This window comes from Acipenser ruthenus, chromosome 6 (genome assembly GCF_902713425.1).
Source record: "Acipenser ruthenus chromosome 6, fAciRut3.2 maternal haplotype, whole genome shotgun sequence".
NCBI classification, from domain to species: Eukaryota; Metazoa; Chordata; class Actinopteri; order Acipenseriformes; family Acipenseridae; genus Acipenser; species Acipenser ruthenus.
In genome coordinates this window covers 44476868-44500358 of record NC_081194.1, presented here as the reverse complement: position 1 = coordinate 44500358, position 23491 = coordinate 44476868, and the positions used below count along the sequence as shown (strand labels likewise).

The following is a 23491-nucleotide window of genomic DNA, read 5'->3' as shown; positions in this document are numbered from 1 at the left end:
GTCATAACTAATTTAACTGATACTTTTGTTATTATTGTTATTATTCTTTATTGTTACGACTATGTTTGGTCTCTATTTGTGAACTTATGTTAGTGTTATTGTGTCATAGTCATTCTCGCTCATAAAGTTCATAATTTCAACTGGGGGATGAGACCATGAGTCTATGGGTATAGTTAGTGCAGGCAACGTTGGGCTCAAGATCTTTACTCTCTTCATTCATGTTCTCTAAATATTGTTTTGTGAATTCTGATTTATGCATTTTGGTTGTGTCTAATTTGTGTTTAAGATTGTAATCAATATTTGTTCTGTTTTGAATTACAAATGTAAAATAGCATTTTTCACACAAACAGCATTTTGGTTTGTAAGTAACATATCCAAAATCAATCCTACAGTAAATTCCAAAAAATATTTTATTGTACAGGAACTTTCAGGGTGTCTCGTTTGCTTGGCTCATAAGAAAGATGTTTTTCTTGCAGTAAATGAATGAGAAATGCTTATAGGAAAAATTACACAGCTTTGACACTGTTAAGTCCTGTCACCTGACTGGATTTGGCATTGCTCTGAATTAGAGATGCAAATTAGGTTGATCATGTGATGTGTCATGTGATCTCTTCAGCACCAGAGTGCCACAATTGCAAACAGTCTACTACAAATGGAGCATGGCAAAGATCTACAAGAATTCAGAAGAGGTAGTGGGTGCACGTCGAGCAGGTTTCACAGTAGCAAGGACAGCCATGTTGGTATGCTGTTCCGAGACATCGGTGTATCACCAAAGGCAAAAAAATTGAAAATGGTCACAAAGAGAGACAGCTGTGGCTCCAAGCAGCTAATGACAGACGTAGGGAAAAGTTTAGAGCGGGTTGTCAAGTCTAAAATATTAACGACTGAATAGATTAAGCTCCCTAATGACACCTTATAGCTCCTTGTTTATGAATGCCAAATCATGACAAGGCTGTGATCAGAGCAAAGGATAGTCCAAACTGATACTAGCTATAGGTCTGTGACCAGGTTGGCTGGTGGTGACATCAGACCCGGAAGAGATGGACACATAGACAGCACTGGGATAACGAATGAATGCGCTGTTGTGCCGGTTTATTATAAATAAATAGACTTAAGAAAACATAATACTGCACACAAAAGAAAACGGCACGTTAGCCAAAATAAATAGACAGACAAACAAACAAACAGTAGACACCACAGTAGAGCAGGCCTCCCCAGGTGACAGCGAGCAGGCCTCCCCAAGCGATGCAGGTGTGGCAGCCCTAGACGGTGCAGGCTCGGCAGCCCTAGGCAGTGCAGGCTCGGGCAGGTGTTGATCCTTGGGAGGTAGCTTCAGCTCATCTGGTGGTGGTGGCAGGAGCAACAGGCAGTCTCCCTCTGGCAGTGGAGACGAGAGCAACACGTGGTATCCCACTGGTGGTGGAGGTGGGAGCAGCAGGAAGTCTCCCTCTAGCAGTGGAGGTGGGAGCAGCAGGTAGTCTCCCTTTAGCAGTGGAGGAGGGAGCAGCAGGTAGCCTGCCTCTAGCGGTGGAGGCGGGAGCAGCAGGTATTCTCCTATATCTGGAGACTGGTGCGGCTCTCCCTCAGTCACTGGAGACTGGTGTGGCTCTCCCTTGGTCACTGGAGACTGGTGTGGCTCTCCCTCGGTCACTAGAGACTGATGCGGCTCTCCCTTGGTCACTGGAGACCGATGCGGCTCTCCCTCGGTCACAGGAGACTGGTGCGTCTCTCCCTTGGTCGCTGGGGACTGGTGCGGCTCTCCCTCGGTCACTGGAGACTGGTGTGGCTCTCCCTCGGTCACTGGAGACTGGTGTGGCTCTCCCTCGGTCACTGGAGACTGATGCGGCTCTCCCTCGGTCACTGCAGACTGGTGCGGCTCTCCCTCGGTCACTGGAGACTGGTGCGGCTCTCCCTCAGTCACTGGAGACTGGTGTGGCTCTCCCTCAGTCACTGGGGTGGGTGTGCCTACTGCCGGTGGAGATGGAGTAAGTTGCCATATCTGCAGCCAAGTAGTTAATTACCACGGCTGCGATGTCTGAGAGGGATGCTGGGTGGTGTTGCTGTTCCCAGGCTTCCCATTGCTTCCCCTTGGGGTCCATCAGCTAGTCCAATATCTCCCTCGAGGGCATTGGAAGCTCGTGCTTCCCCCTCATGGGCTTTGGACCCTCGGGTTCCTCCCTCATGGGCGCTGGAGCTTGCACTGGCTTCTTCTCCTTCTTCCGGGGATGGACGCTCCTTCCTTTCTTCTCCTTCCAGTTCCACCTCCTGCCATGGAGGGGGTTTGTCGGGTGATACGTGCCCAACCTCACCAACAGCAAAGCACCACTCTTCCCCTTTTAAACAGGTGAGGCAGGTGTCCTGGTCTGTCTGTGGCGATGGTATGGCCTTCAGACTGATCCGTTCCTCCGCGGTCTCCACCTCACCCCGATTGAAGGCCTTCATGAAGAGGGGGTCTTTGTAGGGGCACACGTCCAGGAGGTGCCCATACTCTAGACAGGCGAGGCACCATGGAGCCCCTCGTTCCTCCAACTTCCTCTGATGCGCATGCCACCTCTCCATATACTTCTCCACCTCCTCCATTCTTCAAAGAAAAAAAAAACTGTGTACCCACAGTACCGTTCCTGGTCTAAGTCTGTGAAGAAGCGCTGTTTCCCACTTTCAGACACCATATGTGACCAGGCTGGCTGGTGGTGACGTCAGACCCGGAAGAGATGGACACATAGACAGCACTGGGGTAACGAATTAATGCACTGTAACGCTGGTTTAATATAAATAAAAAGATTTAACAAAACAAACCACTGCACACAAAAGAAAACGGCACGTTGGCACGTGAAGTGATTGTGCAATCCCTGTGCCTAAATACACATATATATTTTAAATCACTAGCCCACAGTATACCCTGTGCACCAATACATACACACCACATAAAACATAAAACAAAATATGCACAGGGGCAGGACACTATGCCACAAGGTCCTAATAAAGTGTCAGGCAGTGTAAGTCAAGAAGACAAATGTGTCAGCTAGTAATTAACATGTCACTTAAATAGAAATCAAGCGACCGCCCTTGAGCTTAAATGACTCTATACTAGGCTAGGCACTAATGAAAAAAAGCAATTATTATTACCATTAATATTAAATTAAAATTAATCATAAATTACAAAACACTAGAAATTACTTCAATTACAATAAGAATATGTTTCATTAACTAAGACCTCAAGGCATGCTGCACATATATTGATGATGCACTACTTACCTTTAGGTTCATACTGTTTGTATTCTTTGCTTTTAAGAATAGGGTGTGATATCCAGAGCCAAGGGTGATGTTTTCGTAGCTGAGGAATCAGATAGTGTGTAACAAACCCAACAGTCCCTGCTAAAGTGTACAGCACGATGCTGACAAATGGCTGTTAATAAATAAATAAATTACAAAAAAATTATTGTAAACTAAAAACAATCTTCATCTTCAACAATTAATGGTGAGTTCTTTAAAATAAAATAATTGCATACAGCATGATAATGGCAATTATGTTCTTTTTTTTAGTTTTATTATAGAATCTACTACTGATTTATAAATCTAGTAGGATTGTGAAAACAAACCTTTAGGGACAAAAACACAGTGCTGGCACTTATAGCAAAAGTTATAACAGCAGTAGCTGTGCACACAACCAGATCAGAATTCAGTATTTCTCTCTGTAAAGAAGGGAAAAAAAAACATTTTAGTTATTTGGCATTACTATTTTGTTCACCAATTAAATTTTATGTTGTTCACTAATTTCTATTAAACAAATTAGATTAAAAATTCAAATACACATTATATACCACAATGTTTGTATCTTTCATATTGGAAAATTAAGTGTACTTTAGGTAGATGAGTGCAACCTTTTGTACAATTAGATTTTAATGATGCTCAAAATAAGCTGATTTTTCTAAAAGGTTAGTGATTTATTACAATTACTAGTCTAAAGTAACATTCGCATACAAAGTATTTGGGCAGTTTAAAAGAAAAAAGAGAAAAATCACAATGAAAGTGATTTTTATAATTTCTAATTGTTCTATTGAATGATATAAATTAGAGATTAACAAATTATTACAAAACATGCTTAAAATGAAAAATAACACGCAAAAACGAATTTTATACTTTCAAATTTGATACTTACAAATGACTTTCTTTGTGTTTTTTCTCTTTTTTTTTTAACTGTCCAAATACTTTTATCTGCGACTATATATATAAAGTGCCCTATGCATACAATACATATCTAGTTTTTTTCATTTGATTATATGCTTAATTTGGCTTTTATTGCTATAACTAATGTTAGGTTTTGATGTAACAAAGAACTGAGAGATGATAAATAGCGTATAATTAATTAATACACCTGAAACTGAATAATTACTTTCCTTAGATCAAGCTCGGCATCAGCTTAACAATGTAACTTCATTTTGAACAGTGTGATCTGACCAATGATTATATTTCTTGTTTAAACATACAGTATAGACCCCTCACCACAACTATAGACTTCAAATCAGAGCTGTCAGTATTCTGAAAAAGTAGATTTTATTCCAGCAAGGTCTTTTCATTCATCTTCAACAGGGTTAATAAAATAATAAAAGATCTGTTTGGAGCTAAGTCCTACAATGGACCAGAAGAGTCAAAGTTACCTATTCATGTTCTAGAACAAAAAGGCTCATAGGGTTGGCTCTATAGTGCTATACTGTAAGAGACTGTTGAGAGTAACAAAACTGACTTCAACCAAAGAGTTTCTTTAAACGTGATAGAACAGGCATATAGAGGGCCATTCCTCATAAGGTTTTAGAGGTTATTAATTAAACAATAATGTGCACCACTACGATAGAACAGTTTACATGATCATTATAAACATCTTACCACTGAGTTCCTGAGTTTCTCAGGAAGAGGGTCACTGTTTTCCAAAAAAGGATCTTCATCATTAGGGCCTTTAAGGTCAGGCATTAATTTTGACTGAATCAGTGACCTGTAAATACAAAAACCTGTAGAGTCCTGCAATACGCTAATGTCAATGTGCTTATTTTACTGTTTAATAAAATTGAGGCACCCACACCCAAAACAGGTACAATATTTTGCAATTAATTTATTTAGCCAAATATTATTTATGAAAGGCAAAGCTTAATTCAACGACTCATTCCAGGAGGTGTTTCTACCTTTTGTGGTTGATAGATGAACCACATGAGATGGAGACAACATTCCAGGGTTGTGTGAATGTATTACCGGCAGTATAATGTTGTGAAGCTTGTTTCGTGGGCTTTCCAACAAAAAATATGAATTGACGTAAGCCATTGGTGAAATGACCCTAGAAGTGTTGTTATTCAACTGCAATTAATAAAATAAAGTAAATAAATAAAGTTGCAGAAATCTGCTAAATAAGACATATTTTGTGTGTAAAAAAACATAGATTTTAATAAGATTCTCATTGTTATTCTGTTTGTTTTGTTCAGAAATGAAACATAAAAAACAAAAAACAGAAACATATAAAACAAAGCCAATAATAGTAATATGCATAAACTCACAGCAGCACAGAAGGGTCACTGCTCTGTCGACTAAGGTGATATGAAAATACAACTAAAAGGCCACAGAAGGCAGAAAACAGTGCTGGTATATGCTGTTCATCCCATGGTTCCTAAAAAGAAGCAAACATATTACTCACTTTAGTTTGAAGGAAAGGGCTGCAAAGGGATATAAGGGATATTTAATACCCTACCTCGAGTCTTTCTGCATTCATAGAACATGAATTGCATTTTGGGTACATGTGTGCTCATTAAAATCTTCTGCATAAAGTAATTTTGCCTACAAGTGATGTCCAAAAATGAAATATTTACTGTAATAAGGAAGTTGTTTCACCTTTACTGGAAGGACCATTGGGCATCTTTGCAGTAATAAACTATTGCATATTAAAGTGCATTAAATCCTCTGTAAGCCCACCTGTGAAACTTTGCACATTTTGTCCTACTTTGCATCCCTATTTTAATGTGAGCGCCATATTTAAAAAATATCAGTCCTCAATATGTTGTTCAGTATTATGAGATGTGATACATGTTAAATTATGATATTGTTTAAAGATAGCGCTGACATTAAACATTTTTTTATTTTATTTCAAGTGTAAATATAGCCCATGGTAGGTAAAATAGTAAATATTTTATTTTTGCCACTTATAAACCCTTGTCCTTTGAAGAGGGATACATTATCATGGTGTATGAAGATATTTAATACACAAGTGTACTGGGGTAAAACGGTAAAATCTGCCTCCATACTGGTTGAAGGGTTTATACAGTATGGTATTAGGTCTGTCATGAACATTAAACATTAAATTACTACACAAAGCAGTAGATTTGATCAAAGCAGAAAAAATGCATCTTAAGCTGCATCCATCTAAATCAGCCAGCCCTTGAAGAATACCCTTTGATTGGAGTTAATTCCCCAGCGTTGGTGCGAGAACAGAAATCAGTTAACTGTAATTGAATCTGCAGCGCCATCTGTTCACTTGCTATCATTTTAAATATTCATTACTTCATTTGAGATAACAGACAGGGTTTTCTGTTTTCTCCAGTCTGATGCTGCAGAAGGTTTTTCAGTTGGGAATTGTATCTCTGGGGATCTGGCAGGAAACACAGTGATAGAATTGCAGGTGGTGATATTTTGCTTTAACTGGGGCCTGTTATCAAAGGGTTATCCTTTTACTCTAGACTCCATTTTACTCCTATTTTTGTAAAGGAGAAATGTCCATGTCAATGCTACAAATGTAGAAGTAAACAACTCAGAGAGAGCTCAGATTAAACTAGTTAGTTGTTCTTTTTTATTCTCATGTCTGTTTTATTTTAAAGTAATATGTAAATGGATAAAATCCTGGAATTCAATGTTTTGAGAATATGGCACTATTTTCTCTAAATCTTAAACACAGTTGGTTGTGATTTCTGGTTCCAGTAGTAAAACCAGGTCAAACCACTAATGCAACATGCATTATTGATTGTTATGTATGACCTAAACCTTTATCTTTACTTAGGGCATACGGCTGATACTACAGTAATTCTAACTGGCAATACATGTATGCATATTTTGCCATTCTGACATGTTGGCCAACACAGAAAACCCCCAAATTATTATATTTATTGAGGATACTCCATACAGTCATTCCACGGATGAGGCTGGCCAAATAATCAATGAGCCCCAAAGGGGCCGAGTGGGGTATTTACCCTCGAGTGAAATGTTTAAACTCTAATTAATCCTCTGAATTTGGAGAATTCCTTTCCTTGGATTGTGCTCTGAATCTGCTTAGCAATGCAGCATAATTTTGGAATAGGGCAAGTCATTCCAAAATAATATTTTACTGAATGCAAACATAGATTCCAAAGATCCAGTAAAAAAAAAAAAAAAAAAAATCACAATGTAGCGAACACCTTTGCTTTACACATAGCATAACAGGTAAAGCAGGAAGTATGCTAATAACTTCCTATTAATGTTTTTACATTAAAAAGAAGTCCACCTCTAACTTTGATCATGTAAATAAAGGAAATACAAACAGACAAACGTATCATTAAGAACTTGTACCTTCAGTGCTCCAATGCAAAAACCATACAGTGCCACCACAGCTACCAAACTACGTAATATGCTGTAAAATGCCGAGGCAAGTCCTGTGGCAGCTAAAAGGGGGAAAAAATATTGTTACTACTTCTGTTGGTATTTTTGAGGGTTTATTGACTTTGATCAATCTGATTATATTATAAACTACTGTAGGGTGGACAACATAGGACATTATTGGCAGTGTTTTATTTAATGTGTATAATTGTCAGAACACTTTAAAAATAGATTGCTCTTTGGATTGGGTTTTGCTTTGAAAATAATGCAATTTCTTCTGTTATGGCTGGGTAGTTTAACCATGACATCTCACATGCTTTTAAATGTGAATTTTAAACACAAATACGTTCAATATTGCATAAGAATTTTTTTAAATACATTTTAACTGGCACAAATTGTATGCAGCCATCCCCTCTTGGAGTTGTATCTTATCAGTTGTCAGAAGCTAAGCAAGCTTGGTCCAAATCAGTACTTGGGGGCCCTTTGTTGCAGGCCGTGATGTCTTTAAAATGACAACTCAGTGAAGAACCCAAGCCATCTTTCGAAGAAGACCAGTGAAGATAACATAAGCTTTAACCACAGTACAGTGGGGATATAACAAATGTAAGTTCCCCAGGAATCCACCCCACAAACATGCCGAATATTCTCGGAACGGACCAGAGGATACTCCATGTCGTTATTCCACGAAAGAGCTTGGCAGAATAACCAACAAGTCCCGAAGGTGCCGAGTCGTTTTTTTAACACCTATCCTCAAGAGTGAAATATGTTTAAAGCCTTATTATTCTCGGAATGGACCATTCCCAAAGGGAATTCACAAAAGAAATGAAATAAATGAAATGACAAATGTTTCGACAAGAAGTATTTTTCAATGTCTTCAAAAGACTTCTTTAAACAGATTTGTCAAAAGGCTACACATTTCCCTTTATTACTTCTAAATTTAGCACTATTGATTGTTTTCTAGTCATGGATGAAATTAGAAAAGCCCTGCCTAACCATTAACATTAAGATGTACATACCAGCCCCTCCAAAAAAATGCATATCTATTTGCTCCAAAAGATAAATAAAGAAAGTGCTGATTTGGGGAAGAAGGCCCAGGAGAAATGCAATTGGAAAACAATATGTAAATGCTGTAATAAAAAAAGAAAGAACAAATAGATTAGTATTGTTTAAAACAAGTACTAAATGCATGTTAACTAAAACTGAATGTATAATAAGCATATTCAGCAAGTACATTAGGCTTGCATCATACTCACTTATGATGGCCCCTATTAATAAAGCATTATCTTACATTTAATTTAAAGACAGTTTTTATAGATTTTTATGCAAGTCCCTCAGGCCAAGAAATAAGATTAAACCCACTAAGAAATTGACCCTCATTAATATTTCACATTTTACATGTTTTAACCGCAGACTTTGTTCCACTGGTTTTTTTTTTAGGACAACATGTTTTGTTGTTTTTTAAGCAAGTACACAATTTGGAAAAAAAATAAAACTGTACTGTACATAATGGGAGGACTCACCTATTAAAAGATCTCTGACATATTTAAGAGACTCTGGTGAAACTATTCTGACTCCATACACTGTAGACACTGGAAGGTCATCTGTTTTCACCCCCAAGTCAAGTAACCAAATAAGGCCACAGAAAATACAAAAATAGGCTGGTCTGCTGTAGGCTATAATTTGATTATGTCCCTGGAAACAAACAGAAAACAAGATTAAATCTGCTAAAGATTTCCATTGTTTTATTTATGAATAACAGAACAGATTTCAGAAGTGTACCATTTTTGTGAAAAGAAACATAAATGTTAGGACACTAGTAATAACTAATTAGGGTGTGTGCAGGTACCCTTTTTATAACTGGGGTTGTGGGGCACAAATACCTCACAGTAAAGAGTTTGACCCCCACCAAATATACAGGGTCACAATTTGGTCAACTTAAACTAACCAACAAAATTACAAGCTCCCCATAACCAAAAAAAAAAAAAAAAAAAGCAAACACTTAACATACTGGTACACAATTATTTATTTAAAGTTGTGTGACATAAGATTTATATTCCTTTTACAGATTCAGAATCTAGTTAGTTGTTTCATTTTGGTGAAAATATCAACACCATTATACTGTAGCAGTACCAGTATAGTAGTACCAAACCATTCAGTGATTTTTGTTATTTTATTTATACGCTGTATTTTATAATTTAACTAAAAACCTAATTAAATGAGACAAAGGAAGGTTAAACTTCTCCCTTCACTAAACTACTTTTACCAATTACTGCCCTGACCTAACATTCTGTTTTTTCAGTGTATTTTTGATAACTTGTGTTAAAAAAATAAACTCAAGATACTTGCATTCATCACAAACCAAAATGTGTCAGTGTGACTGAGGCACAGATGAATTGCAGTAAGTGCCTGTTTGAACAGAAGCTATAAATCTACAGGCAAGAACATTATTATAAGCAAGAGGAAGCATGGCTATCTTTATGAAAAATTAGTTCTTCAGCTCAAGAGACTAGACATTAGCGCTTAAGCATTAACCTTGATGATAGCCGTACCGATCGCTGATGGCGCCCTGTGCGAGATATAAATCCAGCACCCCCACCCCTGGAACTTGCAGTCAGCGAATAAATAAATAAATAAAATAAATTGTTCAAAATCTTTGTAAATGTCCAATGGAATGCACCAATAGAAACAAAACCCAGAGCCTACAAATGTACTTTTCTTGCCTTCAGTGATGCAAAGTCATTGATGGCATAGTTTAGAGAGTTGGACAATGCAAATTAAGTGGTTATAATGGCTAGACTGGACAAGCGATCTTGACCCATGGAGGGTCCAAGATCATTTTTAATCAATTTCAGTTTTCTGAAATTGCATTGGATTGTAGGGAACTTGCAAATAAATGACCTACCTGCTTGAAAAATCATACTGTTAATTGGTTGGGAAAATGTTTATTTGCAAGTAAAGAATTATATTATGTGAGGATTGGAACTAAGTTTTAGGTTACCAATAATAAGTATAATAATTAGAATTAATAGTAGAAGATGCTGAACTGGAAAATGCTGCCAATCTCTCTGTTGGGTACATTTTCTATGGAAGGTTCCCAGCTCAGAATAAAGAAAAGGAGACTCTAACTCTCTAAACTAAGAGGACTATCCTTGCTTGTTCTTGTGAAATATTATTTGGCTGCAAGGCTATATTCGGTGTAATACTGGATTTTCAAAAACGTTAATGCCGGATGTACCCACAAGAAACCATTTGGAAAACAATTAGACTATTCACAAAAAAATGTTTAAGCATTTCAAATAAAAAAAAAATAACAGCTATTTTACATACACTAAATGTCTGGTTTAAAAATGTTTAGGATTAGATAATGATTATTTAAAACTGGAGGATATTCTGCCCACAAAATACAAAAAGCTTGGTATCAACACTGCAGTACATCTCTCAAAATGACACACTACCCTTTGAAACAGCACAGTCATTTACAATACAATATAGCAAAGGAACTCTTTCAGTTCTTTCAAATAAGACAAGTCCTCAAAATTACCCTACACACTAATAGCAAACGTCCAGTCGAATAAATATGATTGCTGCATCCTAAGCCGTAAATAAAGACCACGAAACTGCAGGGTGCAAATAAAAATGAAAGCATAAAAAAACAGACAATATTAGCTTAACACTTTTTTAGCTTAATACATTTTACATGCAATATAGTATCCCAAAGCTCTTTTACAATAAATCAAATAAAGACCATACAGACATCACAGATCACAGAAATAAGAAACAAGCAATAAAATCCATTCAATTAAAAAAAGAAAGAAAAAAAATCAGACAAAATAACAAGTCACAAATAAAAAATTAACACAACAAAATGTATGCAATAAAATAAAGAATGGAAGGCTTTATATTATAGCTTAATAAAAACAGGTGTGTTGTGTATTTGTAAACACTGATATGATATTAAACAACTTTCGCTTTGTATTATAAGCTTTCACAATTATTTTCATCAAATCAAGAGATCTTGCTAGGAACGCAGTGCCTGTTGTGTACGGTTTTTCATAAATGTGATTATAGCATAATGTTTTGAATGTATGAAATTAAATGCCTTAGGACAAAACAATAGAAAATAGGACCCAATGGCACTGTTCTGCCAATGGGAACTTCCACTGCCCTCAGTACTGACCTGATCACACCTGCCAATCAATCCTAGGCCTCTCTCAAGCAGATACTGCCACTAATATTTCACCCTCCACAACTCAAGTTTACTTTGTATGTGTATCATGCATGTTGCCACTTACCAGGGTTGGCTATTTTTTTTTTATTTAAATCAGATTTTTTTGATTTTTTTTTCTTTTTTTTTTTAAATTATGGAATTTTTTTTGTAGTACAGTAGTTGTAGCTCTATAGTACCTCCAAACTATAAATTTAAGGATGTTGGAAATGGTGGTTTGTGAATAGTTACATACCAGACTAAATTACTCAATCTTAAATGAATACATAAATAAAACAAATTATTTATCATTGTGGCAGCCTCTAAATGTGAACTAAATTGTGTGAACTACAAGAATGTAGCGATGGAGTACGCCAGAGAAAACCCCCCTCACTCATCCCAGTCATTCTTTTCTTTTACTTTTCTTTGAATTCCTCTTTCTGTGTCAGTCCAAACACACTCAGTTGTTACTTAGGACTTCTTTGCTTTTTATAGTGTGTTCAGTTATTAAAGTTCCTGACTGCAACACTAAATAAACCTGGTTTCAGCGGGTCTTAACACAGTGCTCAATTGTCTATTTGGGACCCCATTGCACTGAATCAGAATCGTTTTGGCGAATATGTTAATTATGGGGCATGGTCTCTATAACGGGGCAAGACATGTCTTCAGAATACCATTTCAGTGCAGTATTTGTTTTACGTCTTCGCTCCATTTATGCGTCACAGAATCAGGGGCAAGTGTCGTTCACGATTACACTTGCATTTGCCCTGTGATCAAAAAGAGTTTTAGTTTATAGACAGTAAGAGTTTAAGATGTTTGAGTTAATAAAAGGTTTTTAAAACATACTTTTCATGTCTTTTCCTTAAGAAACTATATAAAATAGGTAGAAAATGATTTAAATCAATTATTTTTTTTTTCAAATCAAGTTATTTAAATCATGATTTAAATCAGTGATTAAAATCGACTTGATTTAAATCAGCCAACCCTGCCACTTACATGAGTAGGGGATGCAGCATCTGGTTGGACACTCTGCAACACAATGGCAAAAAAATTGGTTAATTACCAAAGTAATGGACTTTGGAAGAATTGCATTGTTCATTGAAAAACCAATAGGAGCACCTACTTTTAACAGAGAGTACTGGCAGCTTGCGATAACAAGGCAGAACTGGAAGACCCATATATCTTTAAAACAGCCGTGGTTCAACAGTATAAATCCGAGGAAGGCAACAAGGAATGCCAGACCCACAGCCAACATGTTTTCCAATATGTCTTGATTCCTGTCCACAAGCAACAAACATGACGTAAAACCCTTCATCTCATGAATGAAAGATTGAGGTAAAGTTTATCATTCTGGATCATTTAACTTCAAAATATAGCTGTTAATGTTTTGCTTCTTAGCTGTGTGTATCCCAGCTCTTTATCTACATCTACTAAGGGTATTATAACGTAAGACTTTTAGTCTAAATATTGTTTATTTATTTTCATTTGTGCTAGTGTTCAATATAATATGAATGATATTGTGTATGTATACTGAACCTTGATGCCCCCACATGACCTCCTTGTCCTTGTGATATCTCAAGGAGAAGCAGAAAATGTGTAAGACTATTATTATTATTATTATTATTATTATTATTATTATTACTACTGTTGTTAATTACCGCTGTGTTATTGTCTATTGCAAAAAAATGTTTGTATTCTGTTGGCTACATTTCTGACTTCATTGTATTTTAAAATACAAAATAACAAATGCATGATATTTTCTGAATTGTTGCTGTAAATAGGCTATGCACAGTTAAATATATATATATATATATATATATATATATATATATATATATATATATATATATATATAAAGGTGGATTGAGATTGACCAGACCTTCTCTGCCTGATTTGTGGTTGAAGCCTTTTGCAGATTATTCAAATAAGGATTAAACCTTTAAATCAGGGATCAAATAAAAACAACAAAACAAAAGCAGTTTACCTGTCCAGCAGAGCCAACAAAGTAAGCCGATCATACAAGATTTTAATCCATTTGCCAGGAAAAACCCAGAACTTATAGTACTGTTTGCTGGCAGGCTTTTCTTGTGCTGAAGAATCAGTAGATTCCTCCACTGAGTCCTCCTCCTATAACAAGAATTAGAGATTAGGAAGTATCACTGGAATAAATGAGGCATGTAATTTTTTCCTGGGTAGTTCGATGTATGGTCATATATAGGGCGATTCATAATTTTCAATTCTACTTAAATGTTGACACAATAGAACATCCATCTGATGGCCAAATGGTGCATCACATAATGTCTCTGTCATAGACATCTTTCCTTTGCATATCATCTTCCACATAGAGTACCTTCCAGTTCTGACAATTATGACTCATCCAGTATATACTGTACACAATAAGAAGCATGGAGTTGGATATCATAGAGGCCTTACTATGCTGTCCCCCAGACACACGGTATACCACCTCAATGAAATATCAACTGACAAACTCATTTTCCATATGATCTGATATTTACAAAGGCTGATTTATTACTTAAATAACGTGGTATGTAGAGTAGGGTGTCTCTTATTGTATAAGAGATGTCTTCTCATGCTGTCTGGGTGAGAGGACCACAAAGATAGTACTCAAGAAATATATTTAAACATAAAAAAAGTGTTGTAATGTTTTTTACTTTGCATGCTCTACGCACATGATGACATCAGGATATATGTTAGCCCTTTAAGATGTGTATGCAGCTAATGATGCGACCTTGTGTAATCACTGGACCTCTGTCTCCAGCTTGCTGTGTGTCCAGACTGAAGATGTATGTTCTCTAATGTACTGATAATAAAGCAGGTTTTCTGCAATTGAAATCCATGTGTTTCCTCAAGTTTATTTTGGGGTCAGCATAGATTGCAATGTACATTTTTTGTATTTTTTATTGAATTATTGCCTGAAAGGTCAATTTCTTTTTTTACAAACATACCTTATTATTATTATTATTTACTTCTTAGCAGACACCCTTATCCAGGGCGACTTAGAATTGTTACAAGTTATCACATTATTTTTACATACAATTACCCATTTACACAGTTGGTTTTTTCCTGGAGCAATCTAGGTAAAGTACCTTGCTCAAGGGTACAGCAGCAGTGTCCCCCATCTGGGATTGAACCCCCAACCCTCCGGTCAAGAGTCCAGAGCACTAACCACTACTCCACACTGCTGCCCTTAATTAACATTACAGGTCTGATGAATGAGTTTTGGGGGTATGAATACTGATTTATGTCCACTATTTTAGAGAATCGGGTCACCCTTACCTAAACTGAGCCCCCTTATATGTGGTGTCAAAAACAGGACAGAACTCTACAGTTATGATTGACTAGTTTTAGTATTGCACTATACACATTTGTATCAATTACAATGCAATGTATTATTTTTTTGTTAACAACATAGCTGCTACATTAGGTGTGACCACGATAAGTACAAGTTCAAGTATCCATGAAAAGTTCATATTGAGTACTTGTTCATATTGTTTACGTGAATAATAAAACCAGAATGACATCACAGTCTCTAGATATATGTAAGAACGTAGTGTGACTTATGGATATAGAGAGTGGCAGACAAACAGAGAGACACCATATACCCTAAGCTTAAGAAGGTCCTATCAAGGTTCTCTGAATCTAGTATGAAATACGCCCACCGCCGCTATATCCATCAGTGGGGTTGGGTTATGCCTCCTCTGACATGGATAATAATACAATATTGTTGGTTCCAGCTTGTTAATATTTTAAAAGACAGAGTGCCCAGTGTCATCAATTTGAATTTAGCAAAATGATTTGGCATGTACAGCCTTTTTTGCCTGAAGGCTTTACCAATTAAGTCTGAGCTCACTTGTGATTCCTCTACTTTCAAAATTGATTGAAGAATTACACGGATGCTCCATGATAATCTGGTTACTTAAAATGAACTTTTAATGGTGACTGTTTTCATCATTCACTAAAGTCCATGTGGAAAACCAATGATTTATTGTACACTCCGAATACTTCACATGAATGAAATCTATGAATAATGATCTTACAACTCGCTCTGTGTTTATTTTGTAATTCTCTCAAGGCTCTTGGGAGCAAGAGATGCTTAATATGGAAAAAGAATATACTGGTGTTAAATTTTAAAGAGAAAGTCCCTTATACAGTAGACCACCAACGCACCCTGGAATCATTAACACATACCTCTCATTTCTTAAAACATACACATTTTGTTTTGTATAAAGTTTGAAAATTAAAACAAGATGGCTGCAATGTGCAAGGATTATTTCATAGAGGAATTTCAAAAAGATTTTAGAAAACACCAGGTATGAAGAAGGCACTTCTCTACACCCATCTGACCTGTTGGAAGGGGCAAGCTCCATACTGCCTATTCAGTACTGCCGTATGGTAACTTCAAACAAGATATGTCATTATTAATATTATGGGCAGTGTGTGTTGGAAGGAATACAAACTTGCTCATATGCTTGTTTGTTATCAGGGTGTCTGCCCATGATATAAATACTGTATGTCATGGGTTATCACAGCTGGTTTTCATGAAAAGTACTGTATGTATTCTTTCGGCTTTGAAAAAACAAGCATTTAAATGCAACATATCGAGGCTCCACTGTATACCACTGGCAGGGGATTATAAGTCATTTAGGCATACACCATGAACTGCAAAATATTTCAGGAAACAGAATAGTGCATTTTTTTTAAGGTGCCATGGTTTCTGATTCCATGATAAAGTTGAAGAAATCAGCAGCAATGGGAAGTGGCAATGGGAAACTAAGCCTTGAAACAGCTGCATAGCCAGTGGAAGGTAATCATGTATATAGAGGTGTATTGGAATACTTGTCTGATAGGCTTGGTTTGGAAGTGGGAAAGCAGAATAAGCTCATGTTGTGCTCTGAAACCCTGCTTTTAAAACTAATGAAATCTGATTTACTGTGGACATGCAGCCATTCCAAAGATACTTTGAGCTCATATCAAATGCTGGGTGCCACTTCTAATAGGTTTACATATAGAGAACCACTTATCCAATTGTGCTGAAACTTGCAAAATGCATCACGGGTAGCAAGACCCCTGTCACAGGGCGGGATTTGATAATTTAGCACCAGTCGGCTCTCTGGTGCTAAACTTTCAAAACAGTGCAGCACCACTGGGGTCCCCGAGTGGCTCATCCAGTTAAAGCACTGCAGCTGGGAGCGCAGGATGAGTCACACAGCTTGGACGGTGCCAGTTCATGTCCAGGCTGTGCAAAGAGGCTGAACTTTGCTGGGGACCCCGAGGGGGGAGTCACATTGGCTCCGACGGTCCCGGGGTGGGGATGGGGAAACCGGCAGGGATTGCTTGTCCTTATCGCGCAACAGCAGCAAACCCTACTGGCCAGACACCGAGCACATTCAAAGTGGATAAAAAGCAGGGCTGATCTCTGTTCTCCAGGATCGGTAGCCCGCCTACCGATTGCTCGCAGTGAAAGCGATTCTGGCTTTAAGCTGGTGAGATCAGAGGATGCTTGTACGCCCTCAGAACGTCTGTGCTGTGTGGGGACTAACTGCGGTGAGGAGAAAAAACATAATTGGACATACCAAATTGCTGGAAAAATCAATAAAAATAATAATTGGTCACTCTAAAGAATTTTTTTTTTTTAAAAATCAATAAATACACTGTGTAGCACCAATTTTCAAAACGACTTGCACCCCTGTTAATGCCCAGAGATTAAAACAATGTGGTTGTGAAAGAATATCAAAGAATAGATTTGTGTTACCCCTTATATAAGTTCTCTATAGTAAAAGCCTAACATGGTGTAAAAAAAGTATGATAAATCATAGGCAAGCATTGTAAAACCCAGAGAGGTATGGTAAAGCATATTAAAGAAACATGGCAAACCATGGTAAACAATGGTAAATATGTAGTACAACATGGTGAAAGCATAGAAAACTGCTAAATGACTGCAAATGTACCGTGGTAAACTGTTATGAGGGTTAAACATTAGGACAATAACTCAAAGTGTATGGTCTCTATACAGAAGAAAAAAAAGTCACTGGGCTGCTTAACCTAGTCAGAACTTAACCATCTTGGTTGTTATTTCCATACATATTGAAATTCAGGACTGAATCACAGGTACAGTACAATTTGGTAATCACAACAGGCAACATGCGATAAGCCGGTTTTTCAATTTAAGAACAGGTTTTAAATTAGATGTACAGGGGTGATTGATGACACCAGTCATATTTTTGAGCTCATGTTAGTTCTGATAAAACAAATGATAAAACAATCCTTTTTTTAAATGTGTTTCATTTTTCATTTCTGGTAATAAAAGAACAGGTCTATGTTGGAGACAGAGTACTCATAATAAATCTGAGAAATAAACCATTACATGGGTGACAGGTGATATAAAGTACCATGTTTACCTCAGGAGACCTTGTTTAACCCTTCTGTCTCTTATCGATACCACCCATAATAACACGGATCTCAGATCAGCATAAAAAGTCTTCTATAAATGTCAGTCATTTCTTGTTTGTTTGTTTTCTTGGGAGTGTAGTGGTATTAACATTGAAATAGTACATTCTACATGAATTATTGATAGTGCAGAATATTTGAATTAATTGACATACAGTAGTTAAAATGTGTGTATTTGTTTTTAGAAATACAGCAAAACACCACACTTGTGCCTTAAAGTAGAAAAACAGACAGACAGTAAAAACAAGATTTTAAACATCAAAATATGTTCAGATTAATCAAATGTCTTGCATGTTTAAAGTTGTGTTTTGTTGAAAGGGAAAAGTCTAACCAAAAGGACAAGGACAAACACACATAGTCAATTCCAACAGTCAGGGGTGAAATTCTGCCTGTACTCACTGGTACTCTGTACCGGGACTTATTTTGATGCCGGTACTGGGTACTGGGACTTATTTAATCTGCTTTTCATCCAATGCGGATGCATTCCATCCACTCACACAGTCCACTAGCGCAACGTTTTTCAAATGTGCTTTCATTCAGCACAGTTCATGCTGCTTGCATTCTGTTTCCTCATACTGCTTCTGCTTCTGTTAGCTGCTATTGGTCACCATTAATGTCAGTATAATCACTGCATGTTGATTGGCCAAGCTTTCAATCTGATCACAAATCTCCGCCCATTTCGCTTTGTGTCAGTGCTCATTCGTTGTCATAGAAGATGACCTTAGCAGTGCAACGTGAAAACAGCGGTATGGAATAATTTTATTTATTATGAAGTAATAATTATTTTCTTTAGTGCGGCGGAGAAACTATCTGAAATATTTTAAACAAACATTGCTGCACATAAATTTGAAGGCAAAAAGCCACATCAGTGTTCTCCATAAATTACATAGTTCATAAATATTAGAAATAATTATCAGAACGTGTTTTGCTTTGCACCGATTTACCACATTGCCAGAATTTGCATGAAAGTTTCTAAAATGGCAAGTGATGTGTGGGACAGTAGAGATTAACATTAAAAAAACAGGATCAACAAAGTGCTGCTTCAGATCTGGTAAGTGAGTCAGAATCGACATACAGATGTAGGTGTGCTTCATGCTTTTCAAACACGGGCCCAACTTGCAAGGTACATGTTAAGTATAGTGATCAACGTTTTGTTTTGTTGTGATCTTAGTATTTTCCGTTATGAGGACTGTAATAAACGAAAACCAAAACGTTTTTTTCTTTGTACAATGCCCCCTTTTCTAAAACATTTTGAAGGGTTTAAGTTAAATATGAGTTTTCACTTGTGTGTACATCTAAAAAAAAAAAAAAAGGCATTAGTAAACGACAGTAATGATATTACTTTATGAAAATGTGTCTTTTGCCACTTTGTTTATTGTGCAGAAACCACAGTACCAGGGATATATTTTTTTTAAGTCTACTTTTATACCGTTTCTGCCTGGTAAATATTTTTATGTTATAGATCATGGTAATTAATCTATGCAGAAACACAACAGAGAACACACAGAATATATTATTGTAGGTAAAGTAATAAGTAAAAAATACATAAAAGAAACAGACATATGTGTTCTAATCCAAGGCTATTATTGTAGCATGGCCAGTTCCTGTTGTAGGTGAGTACCCAGGGTCTGGAAAGTATGGGAATGATTGCTGAGAATACTATGGAGATTAAAATGGCCAAGTCAAGTACATCATTAGTAGTAGTAGTGCCTGTTAATAATAAATTTGAGGGGTATTTTAGCCCCTATTGTGCATTGTTTGACTTAGACTTTTTTGTATCATTTTTTCATAGCACAGTTGTTTTTTATACAATTTTTTTATAACATCATCCCTTTTTTAGGATATCTTGAAACAAAACTCCCTCTCTACAGCAGTTACTGAATAGTGTAATATTTCTTAATGCTTGTCATTTAAGGTTTAACTTAAGTGTTATATTACAGTACATGACTGAGTGATACAATGGATACAGGGGATGGTGAATTGGTTATAATTGATCAGATATTTTTGAAGGCTCATTTTGTATTCATAAACGTAATACTCATTGGCACTCAAATTGTCTCCATTTTTTAAATGTTTACACCTGACTGTGCATATGAGTACCTGCACTTGTTTGAATTTCACCCCTGCCAACAATAGTCCAAAAAGTCATAAATTCAGTTACACTTGAAAAAAAGGTACTGGCAATACTGTACAACTGAAATAGTAACAACCGTGTTCAGTCAGATACGGTGAACACCCACTATACTCAAGACATCATTTAAAAGTAGTCTTTATAGACCGATGGTTCTTCTACAGCCCAGAGGGCAAATGTTTGTTTTAGCTCAAATCTATTTCTCTTTTCTAAAGTATGTCTCATTTGAAATCCTGTCAAGCAGTTTTTAATCAAATTAAGATTCTCAAGCATTTCTCACACAAGTGAAAAAGAAAGCATGTTATTTTTTTTACAGAAGAGGAGGGTAAGGAGGGGAGCACATTCACATTACTAGTACATAATAAATATAAAACCATAAAAGCAACTAGCACACTCAATAACAGCTGCATATTAAGCTATTTTAATTGGGTTAGCAAGATATCAACAAGATGGAAAGAGTGCCATTGATTGCAAACATTTCAGATTTGTCAGTAAGCATTAAGTGTGTAGGGAGAAGAAACAGTGCCCATAGCCTCCAAAACATAATGCCTAATCTTTATTACCCTGTAGAAAAGATTATGATCCAGGTTTAAAAAAAAAAAAAAGATTTTCTGAACAAAACCTAAACATGCCCAAGATGCATAATGTACGGATAATGACATTGAACCATATCTAAACATAAAGAATATGTGAACAATTGTGTAATCTGTATCATTGATGTGGCCAGAAGGTCATTTTTACTGGACAACACCTGTAATGGACATTGTGAACAAAAACAAAGCATCCCTGGGGCCATGTCAGTATAAGTCTATAGCAGAAACCTAAAACTTTATATTGTATTCAGTCTAACCCTGAATAAAAAATATGACCCTAATAAACTTTATTTAATAGTTTATTTTTAAGAATAACATACAGTTTGATGCCCATGAAACTGTGTAGACTGTAATTAGGCTCCTTAACATTGCTTTAGGAACCTACCAGAAATATCAAACTTTATTTAATTCATAAAGAGTTTGAAAAAAACATATAGTAAATAGGGCACCTGTGATAGGACAGCGTCACTGGCAAGCTGTTTCTACCAGCAAGGGAGACTCAGACGCAGAAGCTGCAGTTTCAAATGCTAATGCACACGTTTATTAATAATAATAATAATAATAATAATAATAATAATAATAATAATAATAATAATAAATCACAAACAAAACACTGGACAGAACACATAACAAAACACATTTACAAAATAAATGGCACAAGGGCCATAACAAAAGGTCTACAAAAACACTCACAGAGATGTAAATAAACAAACGAGATAGCACAGCACGCAACACAACAACCTCCACCTCTCCAACATCAACTCTAACACTAACCAACCTAACACCCGAGATCACCCTATTTATACCTGTGGCTGGAGCCTTAATTAATTATTTATTTAATCACTTATTCAATTCCCGGCTCCAGCCACATTCCTACATGTTTTTGCAAGGAGGATTTTAACTCTGTCCCTGCCACCCAACATTCTCCCCCCACTGCAACACTGCCACAGGCATTCACAAATAACTAATGGTGGGCCCATAGTCCTTAAGAAAGGTTTGGTGTTTCAAAAATCTGGGACCAAACAGAAAAACACGAATTCATTTGCACTGACACAAATGTTCAGCCAATTTAATGTACACAATAAAGCCAAATAGTCACTAACCCTAATATAGTAGCCACACTCAGAAGTAACAGCTAAACACAGTATAGGAAGGGGCTCCAGTAAAAGCGCTCCGCATGGAGTGCAATATGCGCCCTATAGCCTGGAGATCGCAGGTTCGAATCCAGGCTATGTCACAGCCGACCGTGACCGTGGGTTCCTAGGGGGTGGTGCACAATTGGCAGAGCAACGCCCGGGTAGAGAGGGCTTAGGTCAGCAGGGGAATCCACGGTTCACCGCGCATCAGCGACCACTGTGGCAGATAGGGCGCCTGTGGTTCTGCAGTGGAGTCGCCAGATCTGTGTTGTCCTCCTATAGGTCTATAGGTCTGGTGGCCTCGCTGTGGATCCGCAGTGCGAAAAATGACGGCTTGGCAGGAGCACATTTCGGAGGACGCGTGTTCCAGCTGCCGTTTCCTGAGTCGGCAGGGGGGTTGCCAGCGGTGAGCCGAGGATACAGGTAATAATTGGGCATACAAAATTGGGGAGAAAAACTGGGGTAAAAAATTGTCGACTAAATTTATAATAAAAAAAAACAAAACACAGTATAGGATAGAGTTGTTGTTGCTTCTACCTGATACATTTCTGGATGTGTTCTTCTCGGTCTTGGCCGCAATCTCTGCACTGGAACAATGCGTCGTTGAAATGGGCATTCAGTCACAGCAGGGGCATCCTGGCAGTCTGTCGAAGCAGAATTGGACGAGGTGGATAGGAGCTCACTGTCAACACAGAACAGTGATTGGAGATGGTTATATTTGACATACATCATAACAATTTACACATTGAGACACTGTGATAAAGAGAGAAAGAATTGATGCTGTAAATCTCCCTCCCGATCAGAAAGGGTGCCGGGTAAGGTTGGTAATACGCTTCCCCGTAGACGGGTCGACTCAACGGTGGGCGGAAACAGGAAGTCGGCCATCTTGGTGGAGGCATGTAGCTGTCAATACACAAAACAACTCACATGCGCTCAGCTGCGGGCCAAGTAACGATTGGTTACACCGGGGCGGCGAACTGATTGCAGGGAGGAGTTGGGTAGTACAAAGGGGACGCAGCTACGCAAGTACGACCCCTTGCTCTGAAAACGTAACAGATGGCCGGAGCCTGTATTATTTGTTGTTTTGTTACGTTTGTGTTTTTGTGTTTTATAGAGGAGGAGCGAGCACCCAGGAGCTGTCGCTTCAGAGCCAGCCGTCAACCCTGAGCACTTCCTTGCATGGCACAACACACACGCGCACCACGATCCCCCGGAGTTGAGCACGTACACTTTTGTGCACAGAAGTTGCTGGCCGGACAAAGACCTTGGATTATTATTATTATTATTATTATTATTATTATTATTATTATTATTATTTTGAGTTTGCAAGCTCGCTGTGTACCCCCCTATACCA

At 37.3% G+C, this 23491-nt stretch overlaps 1 protein-coding gene across 1 annotated transcript in view; it reads right to left on the bottom strand.

Moving 5' to 3' along the window:
• Window positions 1–23491, bottom strand: part of pcnx2 (pecanex 2) — a 148704-nt gene that overhangs the window by 63604 nt on the left and 61609 nt on the right. The window contains exons 9-19 of the mRNA XM_034017005.3: window positions 22675–22819; window positions 13794–13936; window positions 12933–13086; window positions 12806–12838; window positions 9126–9297; window positions 8622–8732; window positions 7579–7670; window positions 5544–5653; window positions 4885–4990; window positions 3600–3692; window positions 3256–3406 (exon numbers count right to left, since the gene is read on the bottom strand). Coding sequence (XP_033872896.3) covers window positions 3256–3406; window positions 3600–3692; window positions 4885–4990; window positions 5544–5653; window positions 7579–7670; window positions 8622–8732; window positions 9126–9297; window positions 12806–12838; window positions 12933–13086; window positions 13794–13936; window positions 22675–22819 — 1310 coding nt within the window. The remainder of the gene's footprint in view (window positions 1–3255; window positions 3407–3599; window positions 3693–4884; window positions 4991–5543; window positions 5654–7578; window positions 7671–8621; window positions 8733–9125; window positions 9298–12805; window positions 12839–12932; window positions 13087–13793; window positions 13937–22674; window positions 22820–23491) is intronic.